This window comes from Anabrus simplex, chromosome 3 (assembly GCF_040414725.1).
Source record: "Anabrus simplex isolate iqAnaSimp1 chromosome 3, ASM4041472v1, whole genome shotgun sequence".
NCBI lineage: Eukaryota > Metazoa > Arthropoda > Insecta > Orthoptera > Tettigoniidae > Anabrus > Anabrus simplex.
Window position 1 is genome coordinate 327,303,754 of NC_090267.1, and position 20,887 is coordinate 327,324,640.

Sequence of the window (20,887 nt, forward strand, 5' to 3'; positions counted from 1 at the left end):
TACTGCGAGAGATATTCAGTTTGGAAGGTGACAGTTCATTATATTGATATAAAAAGATTTCTTCACAACTTAGCAGCGAGTTTCTCTGCTACCTCACCGAGGCTACGGCATATACAAAGAACATCGTATACACAGAAATACTGTTACCGAACGACACAATTACACAGGATTCTTTGCTGACTTGATTAAAAAACAAGTCTTAATAAATTGGTTTCTCACTTCATTACAATATGTTTGAACATTCCCAATAAATGAGGGCCACTGACCCAACAAAACACTTACGCCTGGCAGGGGATACCATAGATGTGTTCTATCACCTCCAGGAGGTAGCGCTGTCTAAAGCTGTTGTTCAATGACGAATGTTTTAAAACGGACGTGGTCACTGTTTACTTCAAATTATAGAACCGAATCACAATCAGTAACTATGTACTATCGAACATGTAAATTATGTCATGTTGAGACGGTGCCGGAAAGAATTGAGAGTATAATCATGTCGAAACCGAGCGAGTTGGCCGTGCGGTTAGGGTCGCGGAGTATGAGCTTGCAATCAGGAGATAGTGGCTTCAAACCTCACTATCGACAGCCCTGAAGATGATTTACCGTGGTTTCCTATTTTAACACCAGGGGCTGTACCCTCAATTAAGGCTACAACCACTTCCTTCACTCTTAACCCATTCCTATCATATTGTCGCCATAAGGCCTATCTGTATCGGGCGAGGTAAAACAAATTGTAAAAAAAAATCATATCGAAATGAAATTAATATGTTTAATACGTTCGTGAAGACATGTACCACCAGTGGTATAAGCTTTGTTATTGATTCGTCGCACTCTCTCACCTTTCTCATCAGCTTTAGCAGTTAATTTAATTCTTGTCATACTGCTCTTTTAGGAGTCATAATTGCGTGACCAATCAATCAATCAATCAATCAATCAATCAATCAATCAATCAATCAATCAATCAATCAATCAATCAATCAATCAATCATTAATTAATCTATAATCTGCTGCATTTAGGACTGTCACCGAGGTGGCTGATTCCCTTTTAATTGCCTACTTAGTCTTTTCTTTAGTAATTTCAAAGAACTCTGAAATTTATCGAACATTTTCCTTGATAAATTGATAAATTGGCAGCGTGTGGCGTCAATAATAGACTCGAGGACGTTCAAGAAAGAACTGTCGAAAAGCTGGACGAGTGTACAAAGCTTTACGGTATTACCAATTGTGGTAATGCTTATCTGATGAATGAATGCTCCTAAAGAGAACTGGACTATTATTCGAAGTTGCCTTGACGAGATATGGAGGCAGATCGCATGTGCACCACCAGTGGTGGTGGTGATCATACCGTGTGACCTCCAGGGAGGCCTGTTGCAGGTATTTCTAATTGATTCCCATGGGCGACCTGCACAGCTGGGTGTGTAATGATGATAATGGGGGGTGAAACCCGGTGTAGGCCTACAGCCTACTCCTATCAAATAATAAATATTAATATTATTGGCTTTACGTCCCACCAACTACTTTTAAGTTTTTGAGGGACACCGAGGTGCTGGAATTTTGTCCCGCAGGAGTTCTTTTACATGCCAGTAAATCTACCAACACGAGGCTGACGTATTTGAGCACTTTGAAATACCACCGGACTGAGCCAGGTTGGGCTGAAAAGACCACACTCCACCGTCCGAGGTACTCAGCCCGGCTCCTATAAATTAGCACCACGGGCTCTGCTAAAGGCTTTACGTCCCCATCCGGACGAATCACCATCAGCAGCATCATATGTCCGCCTTCCATATGAACACTGGGGAGAGATTTGGAATTAAACTCAGGTTTCTGGCACGCAATCTAGTACATTATTCTTATGCAATGAAAGTTGCAGGAAATCGCTGGCAGGTAAAAGAACTCCTGCGGGACAAAATTCCAACACTTCGGAGTCTCTGGAAATACTAATAATATTAGTATATTAGTATATTATCTACTACCCTTAACGATCATATCCCACTAGTGGTGATGAAAACATAGGCGGAAAAGTACTGAAAATACATCTTCTGAGCTATTAAAAGGACGTATTTCTTATACTGTATTTACCGCAATAATACAGAAGACGGAAGAGTTCCGTTTACGGCAGGAATAATGGAAAAATAATATTGAGCTCTATCGTGAACGTATTAAAATACTCGATCTCTAAAATTAAATTTAATTAAATAAAAGAAATGATCATCATTGTATATTTAGAAGGTAATGGCGGAAGGTGTTACCACAAGAGCCTCCGTTGCTCAGCCGGCAGCGCGCCGGCTTCTCACTGCTGGGTTCCGTGGTTCAAATCCCGGTCACTCCATGTGAGATTTGTGTTGGACAAAGCGGAGGTGGACAGGTTTTCCTCCGGGTTTTCCCTGCCATCCTTCAATCCAACGACATTCTCCAATTTTCATTTCATCTGTCAGTCATTACTCATTGCCGCAGACGATTGCGGCAGGCTTCGGCACCGGCACAATTCCTGTCTTCGCCGGTAGATGGGGGCTTCATTCGTTTCATTCCTGACCTGGTCGAATGACTGGGAACAGGCTGAGGATTTTCAGATTTTACCATAAGACAGGATTTTTTAAAACAATGTTTACACTCTCAAATGATTAAGTACTTGATGCTAACATCTAATCACCTAAAGAAGGAGAAAGTGACTTAGTTCAGCCTATCAGGGAACAGGAAGTTCAAGGGCGTTAACTGTTACCTTGACCTCTCCACTCTCGCGCCGCGGCTGCTCGTATCAGGATTGTACCAGGAATATATTGAGAGGTGCAGGTATCGTATGCATGCGTGCTCGGCCAGTTACCTCACACAAGACAGTGTCTGCGGTGAGTGTGTCTAGATCAAGGCTGCGATCTGAGCGAGAAAGTTAAGTGCAATGCAGGTTACGTAACCAGCGATTTGCGACCTCACCACTGCTAGCACTTGAATAACCAGAAGAGCAAAATCGAAGAGCTTGTTAATCAACGAGACTTCAGCTCATGATGCAATGCTACCTACTATGGTCACGGGTAATTGAACATTAGATGTACAATAGAAGTAGAACAGAAGAAAGATATAACCGCGTGGATCGCTGAGGATAGGGATATCAGAGAAGAGTCATTTACGAAGCCTGTTAACCTTCGCACTACTTACACCTTTTTTGGCACGAACTTAATTTTTTTTTTTTACAATTTGCTTTACGTCGCACCGACACAGATAGGTTTTATGGCAATGATGTGTCAGGAAAAGGATGGGAATGGGAAGGAATCAACCACGCCCTTGATTAAGTTACAGCCCCAGAATTTACCTGTGTGAAAATGGGAAACAGCGGAAAACCACCTTCAGGGCTGCCGACAGTGGGATTGGAAGCCACTGCTTCCAAAATTTAGCAAGAATTACCAAAGGGATATTTTGTGCCAACCTACAAAATTGTTGACCGGGTGAGTTGGCCGAGCGATTAGAAGCGTGCAGCTTTGAGCTCGCATCCGAGAGATAGTGGTTTCGAACGCCACTGTCTGCTGCCCTGAAGATGGTTTTCCGTGGTTTCCCATTTTCACACCAGGCAAATGCTGGGGTTGTACCTTAATTAACGCCACGGCCGATTCCTTCCCATTCCTAGGCCTTTCCCGTCCCATCGTCGCTATAAGGCCTATCTGTGTCGGTGCGACGTAAAGCAACTAAAAAAAAAATTGTTGTTCTGCCAATAATTACGCTTGTTATAACTTATCTTGGAAACATACTTCATCGTCCGTCATTAGCAGTTGCACACCACCATCACTCTGTTTTTGACTCCCCTCTGTGTTTTGTGACGAGACAATCTCACACTTCTCAGTCCTGCACGCACGAGAATTTGGCGTTACAAAAATTAGAGTATATCATAGGCTGTTTCTGACCAACTATAAGTGGTAACTCATACTCGAAATTCTGTTATCACTAGACGATTCGAACCTCAGCTAAATGCCACAACGATAAATCTTACAACCTCTTCCCGCGGGGGCCTCGTGCTTTCAGTGCTCGATTACGTGTGCTCGCTACACTTGGAGCATCGTAGAGAGTGAACGCGTCGACCTACTTCAAATATTCTGTTTTAATTTTGTCTAAAATAGACAGGATAATAAAATATAAGTGGACCGGGCGAGTTGGCCGTGCGTGTAGAGGCGCGCGGCTGTGAGCTTGCATCCGGGAGATAGTAGGTTCGAATCCCACTATCGGCAGCCCTGAAAATGGTTTTCCGTGATTTCCCATTTTCACACCAGGCAAATGCTGGGGCTGTACCTTAATTAAGGCCACGGCCGCTTCCTTCCAACTCCTAGGCCTTTCCTATCCCATCGTCGCCATAAGACCTATCTGTGTCGGTGCGACGTAAAGCCCCTAGCAAAAAAAAAACAAATATAAGTGATATATAAGATAATACGAGGTCTGTTTATGAGTAAGTGACTGAGAACATGGAAACTTTGCTACAAGTGTTTCCTTCGCCGTATACATAATTTAACACTCAGCATCAAAATTATGCACTATGAAGAGAGTTCAGTGAAACAAACACAACAGTGAAAGAATCTCGCTGATATCTTCAACTGGTCAAAGGTTATCCGATGTTGAAATTCCTGGCACACCGTTTAGTCATTCCTACAACGCCGGTGCCATTGCGTTATCGTCGCATTCAACGCCGCAGGAGAGGGCTGGATGCCTTTCCTAGCGTCAGTCCTATGTGGAGGGATGTATTTACTATTCCATGTTTCTGTGGTGGTCTGTAGTGTGATTGCTACATGTAAATGAATATGTGTACTAAGACGAACACAAACCCCGGCGCCCGACCTAGAGGAACTAACCAAATGAAGTTAAAATTCCTGAGCCAACCGGGAATTGAACCCGGAGCTGACCATTCAGCCAAAGAGCCGGACATAAGGTACCTTATTCTTATGTAATTGAAAGTTGCGGAAAATCGCTGTCGAAAATTCTATAAAATTTTAAAAGCAATTTTGACATCGTTCATTTTTTTAAGGAAAATTATATTATTAAAAAAATAAATTAGCCTTAATATTATGAATCCGTGGACATTCCTCCATTTAGGATGAGTGTCACGAAGGGCATCTGGCTGTAAAATCGGGCCATTTCCACTTGTGCGACGCCATCCGCACCGACAACCCCACCAGTATAGAAGGAGAAGAAGAAGAAGAAATTGAATCCGTAACAAAGTGAAATGTTCTGTTTTTCACTCAAACCTAAAGCAAACCCTTCCTGACGACACCCTATGTGGAGGGATGTATTTAGTGTTAGGCCTACATGTTCCTGTAGTAGTTGGTAATGCGATGTATTGTATGTAGACGAAGGTGTTAAAATCATTGATGCAGATCATTGATGATTGATGATGAAGACAAAATCAAACACTCAGCCTCCGAGTTAGAGGTTTTAGCTAAACGTGTCTAAAATCCTCGGCCTAGCTAGGAAATGAATCCGGAACCCTCAGAAGCGAAGGACACTGCATAGAACATTCAGCCAAGGAGTCGGACTCTTAATAAGCTATTCAGTAGAATAATTAAAACGTTGGCAATTTGTGACATTTCTCCATAATTATGGGGTCATTATCACGCAGGAGGTAAAAGGTAAAACATTATGTATCATCTGAAGAGAGAGAACTGAATCTGAGTCACGATTACACCACTTGATCTGACTCCCCGTTGACCTACCTGTTACTTTACAGCCCCGTGTGCCCTCGGGCGCTTTCTCACGAGGAAGGTCCACTTTCTCTGGTTAGATAATTGTTGTGATATTCGCTATGGATTGCATCTCCAATGAACTTAACGAGGATCTCTTCTTACAGGTGACGTGCGTGCGCACGACACACTTTACCTAATCATAATCTATACTAATCAGTGAAAGTCGAAATGTAGTGATGTACAAAATGATGGTGGTGGCGATTATTATTTTAAGAGAAATTACAACAGGGCAACCATCCTCTCTTAACACGTATCAGAAGAGAAAAGTCTTTATATTTCAATCCGATCGTTCGAAAAATAAAGGTGTCGCAAGAGGAAGGGGAGGACTACAAAGGGCGTGGAAATAAAACAAGCTTCGCGAACCCAATAGCGTCGGGAGGTCTTATAGAAAATAACGAAAGGGAGGAACCAAGCTCAAGTAAGGAAAGGAACTCTGGACTCGGCTAGAGGTCCCATAGTCGCCAAACCACGATCATAAACTTTCTCTAGAGCAACCCCTTTAGGTCGCCCATTACGACAGGCAGGTAGAACGACAGGGAGGGGAAACTGTGAATGTATCCTACAGCTCGTAATCACATGTGTTAATGTACTAAGATGATGATGATGATGATGATGATGATGATGATGATGATGATGATGAATAATAATAATAATAATAATAATAATAATAATAATAATAATAATAATAATAATAATAAAATGGACATGAATTAATGAGTTACTTCCAGGCATTCTAGTAACACCAGAACCTGGGCATCCATCGGCTTGCATTGACCCCTCCCGCTCCCTGAAATGTACTGGACCAAGCTTGATAGCTGCAGTCGCTTCATTGCGGCCAGTATCCAGTATACGGGAGATAGTGGGTTCGAATCCCACTCTCGGCAGCCCTGAAGATGGTTTTCCGTGGTTTCCCATTTTTACCTTAATTAAGGCCACAGCCGCCCCCTTCCCACTCCTAGCTCTTTCCTGTCCCATCGTCGCGATAAGACCTATTTTTGTCGGTGCGACGTAAAGTAGCTTGTAAAAAAATATAATGGTACCGGTGCGCTTTTCGCATTCCTCTGCCAGTCTTCGAATTTGGATATTATTTAAAAATTGAAGAGAATTTAATTAATAAAGGGGATTATTTAATAATGTTTGTGTTCATTGAGAGAGTGGTTTATTTTGTTAAGAATTTTAGTAGGTAGTATTAGGCGATGTTGTTTGGATAGTAAAGGTGGTGTTGTATGTTGGAAAATCGAAAAGTGTACGTTATCTTGGATGTGATATTGAGTTTTGGAGTTTAATTATTTAGGGTCAACAACGCCTCTTCGCTAAACGGAAACCCCACTTAAATGGAACGATGGTGAAAGTATTACAAATATTAAAGAAGTTTCTAGGAATTTGTTTTCAATTTGCTTTACTTCACACCGACACAGGTAGGTCTTACGGCGACGTTGAGATGGAAAAGGCTTTAGTGTAAGTGTAAGGTACAGCCCTAGCATTAGCCACGTGTGAAAGTGGAAAACCACGGAAAACCGTCAACAGGGCTGCCAAAAGTGGGGTTTGAACCCACTATCTCCCGGATGCAAGCTTAGGCTACAGTTGCGCGCCCCTAACCGCACGGCCAACTCACCCGGTAAATCTGTAGGAGCCAAATGATGTATGTACACATGTTACTTAATGTGTACATTAATTTAAAGACCGATAGGGACCTTATTCGGTTGTTTGTTAATAATGTTATTACGTGTCACCGTCCATTCCATTGGTCATGAGCAATTTTCGTTAAACATTCTTAAAACTCATAGAGATTTATATGTAGGCCTACATGTAGCGACGTGCATGGGTCCGGCTAGTTTCAGTTGCTTGTGACTTCATTTTTGAGGAGGCACTTGAAAAGTCTGGTGTATAAGACTTTAATTGAATCGGAGGAGGTGGCTGCACAGCTTGTATTGCACCAAGTGACAGCATTTATGAACAGTTTTTGTAAAGGATGAAAAAGAAAATGCAATAGTTTCGTTCTTAATCACGTTAAAAGTGCCTCATGTATCAAAATCTAGCCTATACTTATTTAATAAAATATGAATATTGTTATACCCGGTATATATAGTATAATGGATAGTTCCTCTGTCATTGGTCCAAACAAAAATATCTCCAAACTGAAGATTTAGGAAATTTCAAGTTTACATTCAGGTAACCTCTTGTCTACAATGATGCAGGAATACTTAGACTGAACATTCGCACGTGGGTCCCAAAGACGGAGGGGTTATTGCAAAGGAAATCTTTCCTGTTATTGTCAAGTGTTCATATTCTGTATTCATTGACTACCTTTAAAAATTCCTACTGGATAATTTGTAATCAAGAATTCTCTACAGAGATGGGATGGGAGAGGAGTTCCAAAGAGGAACAAAAAAATCGTGTGGGGCTGGCTCGTGGGCACAGCCGCAAGTATAGTCGTAAAATACGTATCGCGTGATAGGTGTTGTTGAAATGAAGGATATAGTTTGCAATTTTGTCATTGGCAATTACTTTCTTATTTCTAAACACATTTACATATCCTCAAGACCATGAGTTCGAAATCATTTTCTCCTCACTAGGGCAGGCGATGTGCTTGGTTGGAACTCCATCAGCGTGGAACTCGTCTCACGACACTCGGCCATCTTCACTTTCAGACAAGCCCTAGAAACCATTTTAAGATAGACATTGGAAATTCTAGACATTTTGGAATTCTGATAAATCGCTCAGTCGTCTCGAATCAACTTTCGATAGTTCCGAAGCTATTTGTTGTCCGTATCTCAAGACATTTTCAAATAAAGATATTTTTCACACTTCTTTGCACCGCAGTTTTCTCAGATGTGCATAGTTTGATTTGTTTTCACCGTAAGCTTGTAGTGCTCACCGATGCAATTCAGGTGACACTTCACACTATGTACTACCACGCCGGACTCCAAAGCTACACTGACTGTTGGCCGCACGGCACGGCGAATTTAGTACCTCAAGATGGCAGCACCTTTGCATCACCCAATGACGTCATACCGCCGAGTATGCTAGGTACACTGCCCCTTCTTCTTTACAAAGAGATTTTGGACACTGTCGTCGCACATGTTGTCTACAAGTTATTTTGATTTTAAAACTTTCATGATTTTGAAGCGCTCACCGGCCAGACTGCAATTCCTAAATTATTGATGTACTCCACGTCAGAACTTGTCAAAGACCAGAAAGCCTGGGAAGCTGCAAGTTAGCATGTAGGTACCCCCCCCCCTCTAGGAATGCAGCAATACCTGGTGGACTATTGCCTATTTCGTCCCACTAACTAATTTTGCGTCCTTTTGGGATGTCAAAGTGCCGGAAATTGTGTCTTACTGGAGTTCTTTCATTTATTTATTTATTTATTTATTTATTTATTTATTTATTTATTTATTTATTCATTCACGAAGCAAAAGATACAGCTACACTAAGCAAATTTCACTTGTACTGTCAACAGACTAATTAACAAATCTAAACTTTCATGATGAAATATAACAAACATAACAAAAGATAGCAACTAATAGCTTCAAACTGAACTACCAGCAGACAGTAGCTGAGGCCATACGATTATTATTATTATTATTATTATTATTATTATTATTATTATTATTATTATTATTATTATTATTATTATTATCATCATTATTATTATTGTATATTGAGAAATACGTTGAGATTCGGTTGTGTCTCGGTATTGATGTCTGCTTATAACAGTACAAACAAACAGATAAACTCCGCAGTGCCTCGATGGACCTTGGCCTACCAAGCGACCGCTGCTTAGCCCGAAGGCCTGTATATCACGAGGTGACACCTGGTCGGCGCGACGAATCCTCTCGGCCGTTATTCTTAGCTTTCTAGACAGGGGCAGTTATATCACCGTTAGGTAGCGCCATATTTGTTCTAAGTGGACTTAAAACATAAATTACACAATTATATGACAGTAAAGAATAACTTTCTTTTTTGGTAGTGGTTATACCTTCACACGAACAGATCGAAGGTTTTCGGCGACGCAAGAATGGGAAGGGGCTGTCGACGGTGGGATTTCAACCCACCATCTCCCGAATGCAAGCTCACAGCCATGTGACCCTAACCCCAATGCCAAGTTGCTCGGTACAAAAAGTTATAATGAAACAAAGAAGTGTTATTAATACTAAAAGAGAATTAAAATAATACTTAAAACAAGAAATTAATAATACTTGGAAATTAAACTTTCCTTCTGAGTAACGTAACATTAATTTCAAGCAAGAACATTTGAATTCATGTGATATGGAAAATAATGTATCGATACATAATAGGAACACATCCACTGTGGAATTCACTCAAAATAGGCCTATAAGTTAAAATACTCCGTTACAAGCAGTGTAGCACAATAATTGCAACGAAGTCACATCGAAATTTACGGGTAAATGAATTATTCCCAATACCTTAACATTAAAAAGTACAGTACATTTGACTGCCTTACTACAAGCTTAAAATTGTATTTACAACATTAATAGATTGAAATTTACATAAAATGTACAGGATAATTCACTCTGTTTTGGGAGAATTTAACATCTCTAAATATACAATAGACTTTCAACATTCCAACTCCCTTGAACCGTCAGTCTACGGATCCGGAGCCAATACTCTACCAGCGATATCCATAGGGATTAAATGAATACAAATGTAATTCTATTTCCTGTTTTCAGAATACTATTTGTGAACTACTTGTCCACCTTGACATCGTTGCAACAAACTTAACAAACTTTATCTGCTTGATATTCTGAATTGTCCTGCATGTTTATGAGCCTAGTGGAAGTAGGGCGGCCTGTTCCTCATATCAGTGAACGGTTCTAGCTGAGTAACGACCACACGAAATATAATGACTTTCCCCAAGTACAAGTGTTATATCGTGATACCTTTCTAGCAAAATACTCCACGGACTTACACAACCACATCGCAGTCGCTGGAGTGGATCAACTGAGTGTCTTTTGCCAATTGAGGAACTCCTTGACTCTTAGCGACTGTTGCCCACAGAAGAGTTATTTTCTCACAATCTAGGAGCATGATGAACGAGTTCTCCAATCAGGAGCGGCCACTTTGGTGACTAGGAAACGCTTTGAGGATTTTCTGTAAGTGTTAAGTAACTCAACAACAAACAGACCACGACTCGTACTTGCTGAACCATTTCTGAAACCATTCTCCGTGGAAAATAAATACCATACATTTTACGGTTTATTTACTGATTTACCGATGATTCAGTGGAAAAGGCTTCACCTTCGATATATGCTTCGACTTATTATTATTATTATTATTATTATTATTATTATTATTATTATTATTATTATTATTATTATTATTATTATTATTATGTCATAATAATAATAATAAATGGAGTGAGCCTCTGTGGCTCAGGTGGCAGCGCGTCGGCCTTTCACCGCTGGGTTCCGTGGCTCAAATTTCGGTCACTCCATGTGAGATTTGTGCTGGACAAAGCGGAGGTGCAACAGGTTTTTCTTTGGGTACTCCGGTTTTCCGTGTCGTCTTTTATTCTAGCAACACACTCCAATATCATTTCATTCCATCTGTCAGTCATTGATCATTACCCCAGAGGAGTGTGACAGGGTTCGACAACCGACACAGTTCCTATCCTCGCCGCTAGATGGGGCTTCATTCATTACATCCTGACGGGGTCGAATGACTGGAAATAGGCTGTGGATTTTCATTTCAGAATAAATAGAAGGAAATACCTGCCTACTATCACATATCACATGGACAAGTTGGAAGACATCGAGGTCATAAGGCTTACGCTGGAAGCGAATTATTTCAAGTTGTTGGTCACAACGATGAGCCGCTTCGTTGTACAATCGCGATAACAAGAATTCCGGGTGGAAAAGGAAACATAACGTTTGGGCGAAGATTGTGGCCAACCTTGAGGATGAAGGAGAAGTAACCAAGGCAACGTCACATGTGTTCGTCGTCCGGGAACTGATTAAGATGTTTCTATGGTTAAATATTCTAGCTATACTGGCTTCTCCTAATCAAGGAAAACAAATAATTAACTGTAATTCACTTGTGAAAAAATGTGCACGATATAATCTCGCCCCAATACGTGTGGCATTAACAGCAATTGTTTGATTAGCGCTGGCAATAACTCCATAGGAACGGTTTTCCAAACACCCTTCCTATTAACAAAGTGATGAAGAACATTATCTCCGTTTTTTCCTAATTTGTTTCCTGCTATCATTTGAATTGCTAGAAAATTATTTTTATTATGGAAAACTAGTGCACTGTTTATGATTATACAAATACGACTATTTTCTTATTTACGTTTTCCCCCCAACATGCAATATACATTTCTTACAAAATGCACTCCTTTGTTTATTTTAAGGCATTTTACTGGGATATTATGTGAGTATCTTACTTTTATTATTATCTACCACTTTTTTGGATTGTGAATAATATTCTTCATTTACAAGCCTTTTAAATGTAAGCATTGTTTCTGTCTTGTATTTGTTCTTTTATTCCATTTAATTTCTATCCCATTTCCCATCATTATATTCAGGAAAACGAATGGTATAATATTTCAGTAAAAGGGTAGTACTTCTTAATTTCTTGCGTTCAAATTTGATATCTGTGTATATTTTAGTGCAAAGTATATTAATTCTCCTTTTGACAGTATTTGCCAGAGTATTAAAGTAGTTTAATTTAATGGGGCCAATATTGACGAAAATATGGGTCATTCTTTCTTACAGTGGTTGAGAGCGATGATAATGAAGTCATGGTCGAGACCGCTATCATTTCAGCCAGCCTTCGCACACAAGAATTACAAAGAAACTGGAGAATTTGACACTCAATGAGTTGTATACACAGGACGTCTGTTGCCTTTAAGGGCTCCCCTCATTCCCCTCTCTCATCGTTGTCAAGCCAGGGGGAACGTGCGGGCAGGCGGGGAGCAAGTACCTTCCCCTCCGCGGGTTTCGTTCATGCTAGATATCCCGTACTTCACTCTCTCCACCTCCCCTTCACTCTTCAGATGTGTGCATGTGTTACGTGTCTAATGGATGTGACCAATGAAAGAGAATGTGTAATCAGATACTGGGTGGTTCTGAGGGCCGTATTGATTTCTTGCCTGAAATGAATATTTCTAGCCACGAGATACTAAAGTTCTCGAGTGTTCGGAATGAAAAAATCACTAACTGAGATATCCACACCCTGTATACTTCAGGATCCGTCCTGCTATATCACCCATATTCCATCAATTAGAGACCTGTCAATAGTACCTGCTCATTTTGTCTTTGAGAATTAGATATATGGGCCTACTTTTGTTCCAAAACCAATTATGTACGTATTTATTTTTATTTTATTTTTAGAGCACTGTTACAGAGAACTTAATTGGTATTCATTGTCATTTTTATAACCTCACGAGTTTGGGAAATAAATAAATAAATAAATAAATAAATAAATAAATAAATAAATAAATAAATAAATAAATAAATAAATAAATAAATAAATAAATAAATAAATAAATAAATAAATTGCATTATTAAAATATTGATTTAACTTTAAATAATGGATTTGGATGTACAAGTTGTAAATTTCACTAAGAGAGAAAGTCCCTGTAATTTACAGAACAGTGTTGATAGAGTGAATGTACCTCAGGGTAACTGGCGTAAGTAACTAGGTGTTAATATAAGGAAAGATATTGTTTGGGGTAATCAAATTAACGAGGTTATAAATAAGGGTTACACATCTCATAATATCGTTACCTAGTGGTTGTAGTAAGGATATAAAGTAGACGGCGTATAAGTCACTGGTAAGACCTCAATTAGAGTATTGTTCCAATGTATGGTACCCTAACCAGGATTACTTGACTCGAGAACTGGAAAAGACCCAAAGGAATGCAGCATGACTTGTTCTGGGCGATTTCAGACAAACGAGTAGTGTTACGAGTATTTCACAATCTTTGCTAGTTGTTTTTTTTTACGTCGCACCGACACAGATAGGTCTTACGGCGACGATGGGATAGGATAGGGCTAGGAGTGGGAAGGAAGTGGCCGTGGCCTTAATTAAGGTACAGCCCCAGCATTTGCCTGGTGTGAAAATGGGAAACCACGGAAAACCATTTCCAGGGCTGCCGACAGTGGGGTTCGAACCTACTATCTCCCGAATACTGGATACTGGCCGCACTTAAGCGACTGCAGCTATCGAGCTCGGTTCACAATCTTTGGGCTGGGAAGATTTGGGACTAACGAGATGAGCTGCTCGACTAAATTGTATGTTCCGAACTGTCGGTGGAGAGATGGCTTGGAATGACATTAGTAGAAATATAATCTTGAGTGGAGTTTTTAGAGTAGAATACGTTTTTTCGTAACAATGAAACGACATAAACATGCAAATGATTTCTTAAAATAACATATGTTTTCCTCTTCAGGCTCAAGATTACAGGAAGTGGAATAATACTTCATTTAGTTTCTTAACGTATCACGATATAAATAATAACTGAAATTTAGAACCGGGCGAGTTGGCCGTGCGGTTAGGGGTGCGCAGCTGTGAGGTTACATCCGGGAGATAGTGGGTTCGAAACCCACTGACGGCACCCTAAAGATGGTTTTCCGTGGTTTCCCATTTTCACACCAGCCACCTCCATGTATTAGATATTTTTATTCTAGCGGTGAACAGAGAGATCAGAGTTCGAATCCATGATTTTTTAAATTCTGTTGCGGTGACTAATGTGTTTGTGTCATAAAGTGATGTTATATTCGCGGAATGCAGAGAGAGAGGTAATTTCCCGTTGAGTTTTATTCCATGCAATCATCGACTGCCTGCGTGTCAATTTCTATTGTTTTTATCAACAAGATACCGCGCCCTCCTCCTAACATATATTTATAATCAAGGTAAGTTTTCTGCTCAGAACACGATGGAATGTATGTTGACTAATGATATCTTTGCAAAATAAATATATATTTGAAATTTATGAGTAAGTTAAGATAACAACAGACTATATATGTTCCAAACACAAAATATTGTTTCCGGTCCTCTGTAACAGGATAAAACCTGCACAGTTTGCTTGAGCCTTGTCGTCATGTTTAGACTTGTTCATAAGGAGGAGGCAAGTCACGCTGTGACGTCACGTTATTTGTCCGTCGGATGGAGGCATAAAGCCTTGAACAGGGTCATGTCGTCTCCGTCGGATAGTGACGTAAAGCCATGTGCAGATTACACAACTAAGTAGTCTGTCGGATGGAGATATAACGCTTAAAACAAAATAGCGACTAGAATAGGTACGGCTAAAAACAGGATTGAACCAGTTTTTATGTAATTTATTTCATATTTTTATCTTCCCTGTGTCATGAAGGGGCCTGAGGAGGAGGGAAAGGTTTAATCTTGTTCAGGAGGGGAGGTCACACGTCGGATAAAGATTTGTCGAGAAGGTCAGCTAGCCTTAAAACTAGGGTTCTCTGAGGTTAGGCCCATCCAAGATAGTGTCAAGATGGTGTTGAGAAAGGCAGCTAGCCATAAAACTAGGATCCTCTGAGGTTAGCTCCCTCAAAGATGGTGGCGGGGAAAGGGTATTCGGCAAGATGGTGACAAGAAGTGCAGCTAGTCTTCAAACTAGGGTCGTCTAAGATGGTGTCGGGAAATGGGCATGTTCGAGAAGGGCATTTTGGCTTAAAACTTGGGTCCTTAGGTCCCTCTAAAATGGGGTCGGGAAGGGGAATGTAGAGAAGGGTAGCTAACCTTAAACTCTAGACTTGTGAGGTTAGGCCCCTCCAAGATGGTCGAGAAGGGCAGCTAGCCTTAAAACTAGAGACCTCTGAGGTTGGGCCCCTCCAAGATGGTGTCGGGAAGGGGCATGTCGAGAAGGGCATCTTGCCTTAAAAACTTGGGACCTTAGGCCCCTCTAAGATAATGTCGGGAAGGGGCGTGACGAGAAGGACATCTTGCCTAAGACTTATGTCCCAGCAAGGTTAGGCCCCCTCCAAGATGGTGTTGGGAAGGACATCTAGCAAGATAGTGTCAAGATGGGCAGCTAGCCATAAAACTAGGGTCCTTAGACCTCTCTAAGATAGTGTCGGGGGGCATCTGACAGGATGGCGTTGAGAAGGGCAGCTAGCCTTAAAACTAGAGATCTCTGAGGTTAAGCCACTCTAAGATAGTGATGGGAAGGGCATCTATCCTTAAAACTAGGACCCTATGAGGTTACGGCCCTCCAAGAGAAGATGGCGTTGGGAAGGGCATCTAGTCGTAAAACTAGGTTCTATGTAGTTAGGCCCCAGTCGACGTGGCTAAGTTCCGTCAAAACGCACGTGGCTAAGTCCCTTCAAGATGACAGCAGTGAGGTTAGGGTCGTTCAAAATGCGCGCCTCACAAAATAGCACGTGGCTAAGTCCCGTCAAGATGACAGCAGTGAGGTTACGTACCCCACTTATTCAAAATTCCGCGCCTCACACCAGTCAAAAGAACGTCGATAAGTCCCGTTAAGATAGCTAGTTGCTTTACGTCGCACCGACACAGATAGGTCTTATGGCGACGATGGGACAAGAAAGGGCTAGGAGTGAGAAGGAAGCGGCCGTGGCCTTAATTAAGGTACAGCCCCAGCATTTGCCTGGTGTGAAAATGGGAAACCACGGAAAACCATTTTCAGGGCTGCCGACAGCGTTAAGATAGCAGCAGTGAGGTTAACCACGTTCTCTTTTCCAAATTCTGCTCCTGCGCGGGCTAAGTCCCGTCATGATGGCAGCTGTGAAGTTAGGGTCGTTCAGAATTCCGCGCTCAACACAAGCACGTGGTCAGCACCTGTCAAGATGACAGCAGTGAGGTTAGCCATGATGCGCACTTATTCAAAATCCGCGCAAAACAAGTACACGTGGTTAGGACCGGTCAAGATGACAGCAGTAAGGTTAGGGTCGTTCAAAATTCCTCACTAAAACAAGTGCACGAGGTTAGGACCTGTCAAGATGGCAGCAGTGAGGTTAGCCATGCGCATTTATTCAAAATTCCGTGCCAAAACACAAAAGTGAGGTTAGGGTCTTGACAGCTGTCAAAACACGAGCACGTGGCCATGTTTGTAAACAATAGCACGTGGCCGTGACTATATAGGGTCAATGACCTCGGGTGCTGACTCAGCACAAATATGCTGACGGTTGTTTGTTTTAGAACATGCTTTGCTCATACTACTTCCATAAACTGTACCAGTAGTTAGTGGGACATACAATTCTTATTATTATTATTATTATTATGTTTCTATAGCCAAAATTCACATAAAATAGAGAGTTGCCATCAAATATTAAAAAGTAGGAGTGTGTTTTTTAGTACCTATGGAATAAGAGGTTACTATCCGACTCTACTCACTCGTTTTTAGAGCAAATTTTGTTTATCCCAAGTATAAACTGCAGAGTCCGCCTCTGTGCTGTAGTGATTAGGGGGATTGTCTGGCACCCCCGGAGGCCTAGGGTTGAGAAGTGTTACGAGGACTGAAACGGAGTCCACTCAGCCTCGGGAGGTCAACTGAGTAGAGGAGGTTCGATTCCCATCTCAGCCACCCTCGAATTGGTTTTCCGTAGTTTCTCACTTCTTCTCCAGGAAAATGCCGAGATGGTCCCTTACTAAAGGCCACAGCAGCTTCTGTTCAGTATAGCAGGTGAGACCTACTGGCCAAGGTACTGCTCCTCCTCCCCGGTTGTATCCCGGACAAAATATATCACGCTCGAGGACACTGTCTTTGAAGCGGTAGAGTTGGGATCCCTCGCTGAGTCCGGGGAAAATGCAAACCCTGGATTAAATAATTAAATACAAAATCAAGTACATTACCGAGGGATTACCTTCGGACATAACTATTTACAATGTGTTTATAATTATTACTAAGCCTAATCCTTGGCTTTGACAATATGAAAGTGTTTGAGGTATGAGCGATGCTAGAAATGCCATTCCTTATGCAGCCAGTCCCTGCTATGAAAGGTGTGAAAATGTCGCTCATAGGGTCGGTTGGTGCACGCATTTCAGTGGGCTTGGCAGACGGATATGCAATAGCAACTCTGGCTCAGTAAGGAAAGCAACGCAAAACTACCTCACTCCTCATTTCCCTAGTACGCCTCTTCAGTGACACCTACGCCATCTATGACAGCTAATGGCGGACCTGATCAGGATCCAACCAGCCTTCGGGCTGAATATCCAACAGGCATACAATATTATTTTATTGTAATATAAACTTATTATTTGTGCTAACAGTGTTTAAAATGCACTAATTAGTAAACGAAACATGTAATACTAATAGGCTTATTTTTCAAGCTGTGAAATTATACTTTTCGTACAACAGTTTGTTTTAACCATGCCCATGGCAGAGTACAAGCATGCCCTATACAGGTGTTGATGGCGCTGTCCATGCGTCACTTTTGACTTTGTCGGGCCTACGTTAAAATGAAGCACAACGCACTCTGTCGTATGGTGGTGCAGAGAAGAAATATTTCAATGACGTTAAGATCAGAAAACAATTCTGACTAGTTTGTGGCTAGGTGAATGTGGCACATTAAAACGGAACAATCTCAGAAATGAGATACAGCTAGTTGTTCTTTGTTGCAGTCTCTACGGTTCCTGGGCTATCTGACAGTAGAACAGACCCTAAAGGACTTCGCCAACTTGATCATCCATCTCCGCTCCAGTTCTTCACTACTGTCCAATAGTCCCGTCATCACCATGGGCTTTGGGTACTCCGGGGCGTTGGCGGCCTGGATGAAGGTCAGGTACCCTCACTTGGTGTTGGGGTGAGTCCTATACTAGTATTATTCTTTCTTCTTTCTTCGTTATGCCCATTCAAAGAGCACGTTTGAACTTGTTCGTTGGCCTGACGGTTCTTGCCTTCTTATTCTCCCAAAATCTCTTCATGAATGCACCGTGTTGCATCTTGCTTTCAGTGCACCACTTTCTACCAGGTTTCTCCACAAATTTGTGCTTCAGTACTATTTTACTAAAGGCTCCACGATCTTCTATGATGTGCGTGATATTCATTTCTTGGAGGTCCGCCTTAGTTTCTTCTAGCCAGTTTATTTCCACCTCTTTCAGTTTATTACTTTAAATAACCTTTTGGTGAATCCGTTGTTGTCCATTCTATAGATATGTCCTCATAACTTCCGGCGTCTCTTACTTACGGCAATTGTGAACCTGTCAGTTAATGTGTAGAGGTCCGTTGTTCTCTTAATCCACATTCCATTTTCTGTCGTGGGAACATACATTTTCCGGAGAATTTTCCTTTCTGGTTTTTCAATTTCTAAAATTTTGGAGTGACCTCCAACGGATATGGTTTCTCAGGCGTATAAATCTTCCAGGAAAACAACTGCCTTGTAATGTTGCAAATGTGCATTACACGATATGACTCTCTTATTGTAGTAATTCCACGTTAGTCTGTTCGCCTTATGCGGTTTAGTGGCTCTTTCTATGTTGGCCTTACTGTCTACTCCTGATGGTAATATGACATCTCCAAGGTATTTAAAGGAGGACACATGTGTAATTATCCCGTTTTACATCTCTAGCGGACTTTTTGCTGTGTTGATGTAGTTTTTCCATGAATTGAGTTTTTCCGTAGGATACCTGGAGGCCTGTCTTTGATGCTATATTGTGCAGTCTCTGTACGGCGTATCTGGTTTAATCTATGGTCTTAATAATGATTGCTAGGTCGCCTAGGTCATTAGCAAAGGCTAAACATTTCACCTTGACTTTGCTTCCCAAGTTTCCGATGCTCACACCTTTGAAGTCCCTTTCCCATTCTCTAACAACATTGTCTAGAACAAAGTTAAACCTTGACTAACATCCGTACATACTTCAAAAGGCTCAGAAATTTCCCCAAGAAGTTTCACTCTAGAAGTCGTATTCGTGAGAGTTTGCCGGATTAGTTCTCTGGTCTTTCTTCCCAGTCTGAGTTCTTCTTGCGTAGTAAAAACGGTCTGTCTGTCCAAAGAATCCTACGCCTTCTTAAAGTCCACAAAAGTGACAATCGTGCTGGTAGCTCGGCGGATTCTTAATATCGTCTTCAAATTCCCTATTTGTTCACCATAGGGTCGACCTTCCCTGAAACCCGCTCGATATCCGCCGATCAGGTGATCTGTCTATTTTTCTAAACGGTTTAAGAGAGCTTTAGAAATAATCGGTAGTAGGGATATCCCTCTGTAGTTTTTTGGATCCGCCTTGTCGCCATTTTTGTGCAATGGGTGTATTAATGTGCGCTTCCAATCGTGCGGGGATCGTTTCAGTTTCCCAGATTTCTACTAAGATCACGAGGTCATCTCCTAGTTTCCACATCTCCGCGGTGATGCCATCGCCTCCAGGGGCTTTATTATATTTAAGCGATCGGATGATCTTTACCGTTTCCTATTTTATCGGGGGTTGTAAATCAGGGTTCAGCATGGACTTTTCGAAGTTCAGTCTTTCTTTTGCAGGATCATAGTTGAGGAGGTCTCAGAAATAGTCAGCCAGAATGGTGCGGTTCTCTTTGGTGTCCGTTACTAATCTTCCATCTGCTCGATGAAAACACAGAGATGGTGGTTGACAACCGGATAGATTTCCACGGAAGGTCTTGTAGAAATTCCTCGCTTCTCCCAGCGGATCACTTTGAGGTAATTTTCTCCACCCCAGATGTTTGAAGTCCATTCCACTGATTCCACGCTTTCATCCGATCATCAATGGCTTTATGACGGGTCGTGTTCCACCATCTACATTTTCGTTTCCTCGGAGGCTGTCCTAACTTCGGTATTCATCTTATTCTTGGTTCGAATGGGCCTACATTGGACCTCGCTTGTTCAACTGTTGGGCTTTAATCTTTGACAAGTATTGGCGCAATTTCCGCCTGTGTAACTCCTTTCTTTCATCTGTCCAGCGGGTAACTTTCTTCCGGGGATTTTCATTAAATCCATGGAATTCTTTGAGGGTATGCCGTACAGATCGTCTATCTTGATGGTATGATATTCCTAGTTCTTCAATGTCCTTCTCAGCTTCTGTCAGCCAAGTGGTACGAATCTTCTTGTTCTGCCAGAAGACGAACAGGCGATTGATCAGTTATTTGGAAGACAGTGTTACTATATGGCCATAGAAGGCTGCTCTTCTTTTCCTAGTACTATTAGAGAGCCTCTTTATGTGTTCGTAGAGGTCAGAATTGTGCTGTGTACGGAATTCTTCATCTTCCTTTACCGGACCTAAGA

General features: G+C 41.5%; 1 protein-coding gene across 3 annotated transcripts in view; it reads left to right on the top strand.

Moving 5' to 3' along the window:
* The window catches only part of LOC136867280 (lysosomal Pro-X carboxypeptidase), a 137,977-nt gene that overhangs the window by 69,056 nt on the left and 48,034 nt on the right, over nucleotides 1-20,887 (top strand). For all 3 annotated transcript variants that reach the window (XM_068227066.1, XM_067144431.2, XM_068227067.1), the window contains one exon: nucleotides 18,279-18,460. In XM_068227066.1, coding sequence (XP_068083167.1) covers nucleotides 18,279-18,460 — 182 coding nt within the window. The remainder of the gene's footprint in view (nucleotides 1-18,278; nucleotides 18,461-20,887) is intronic.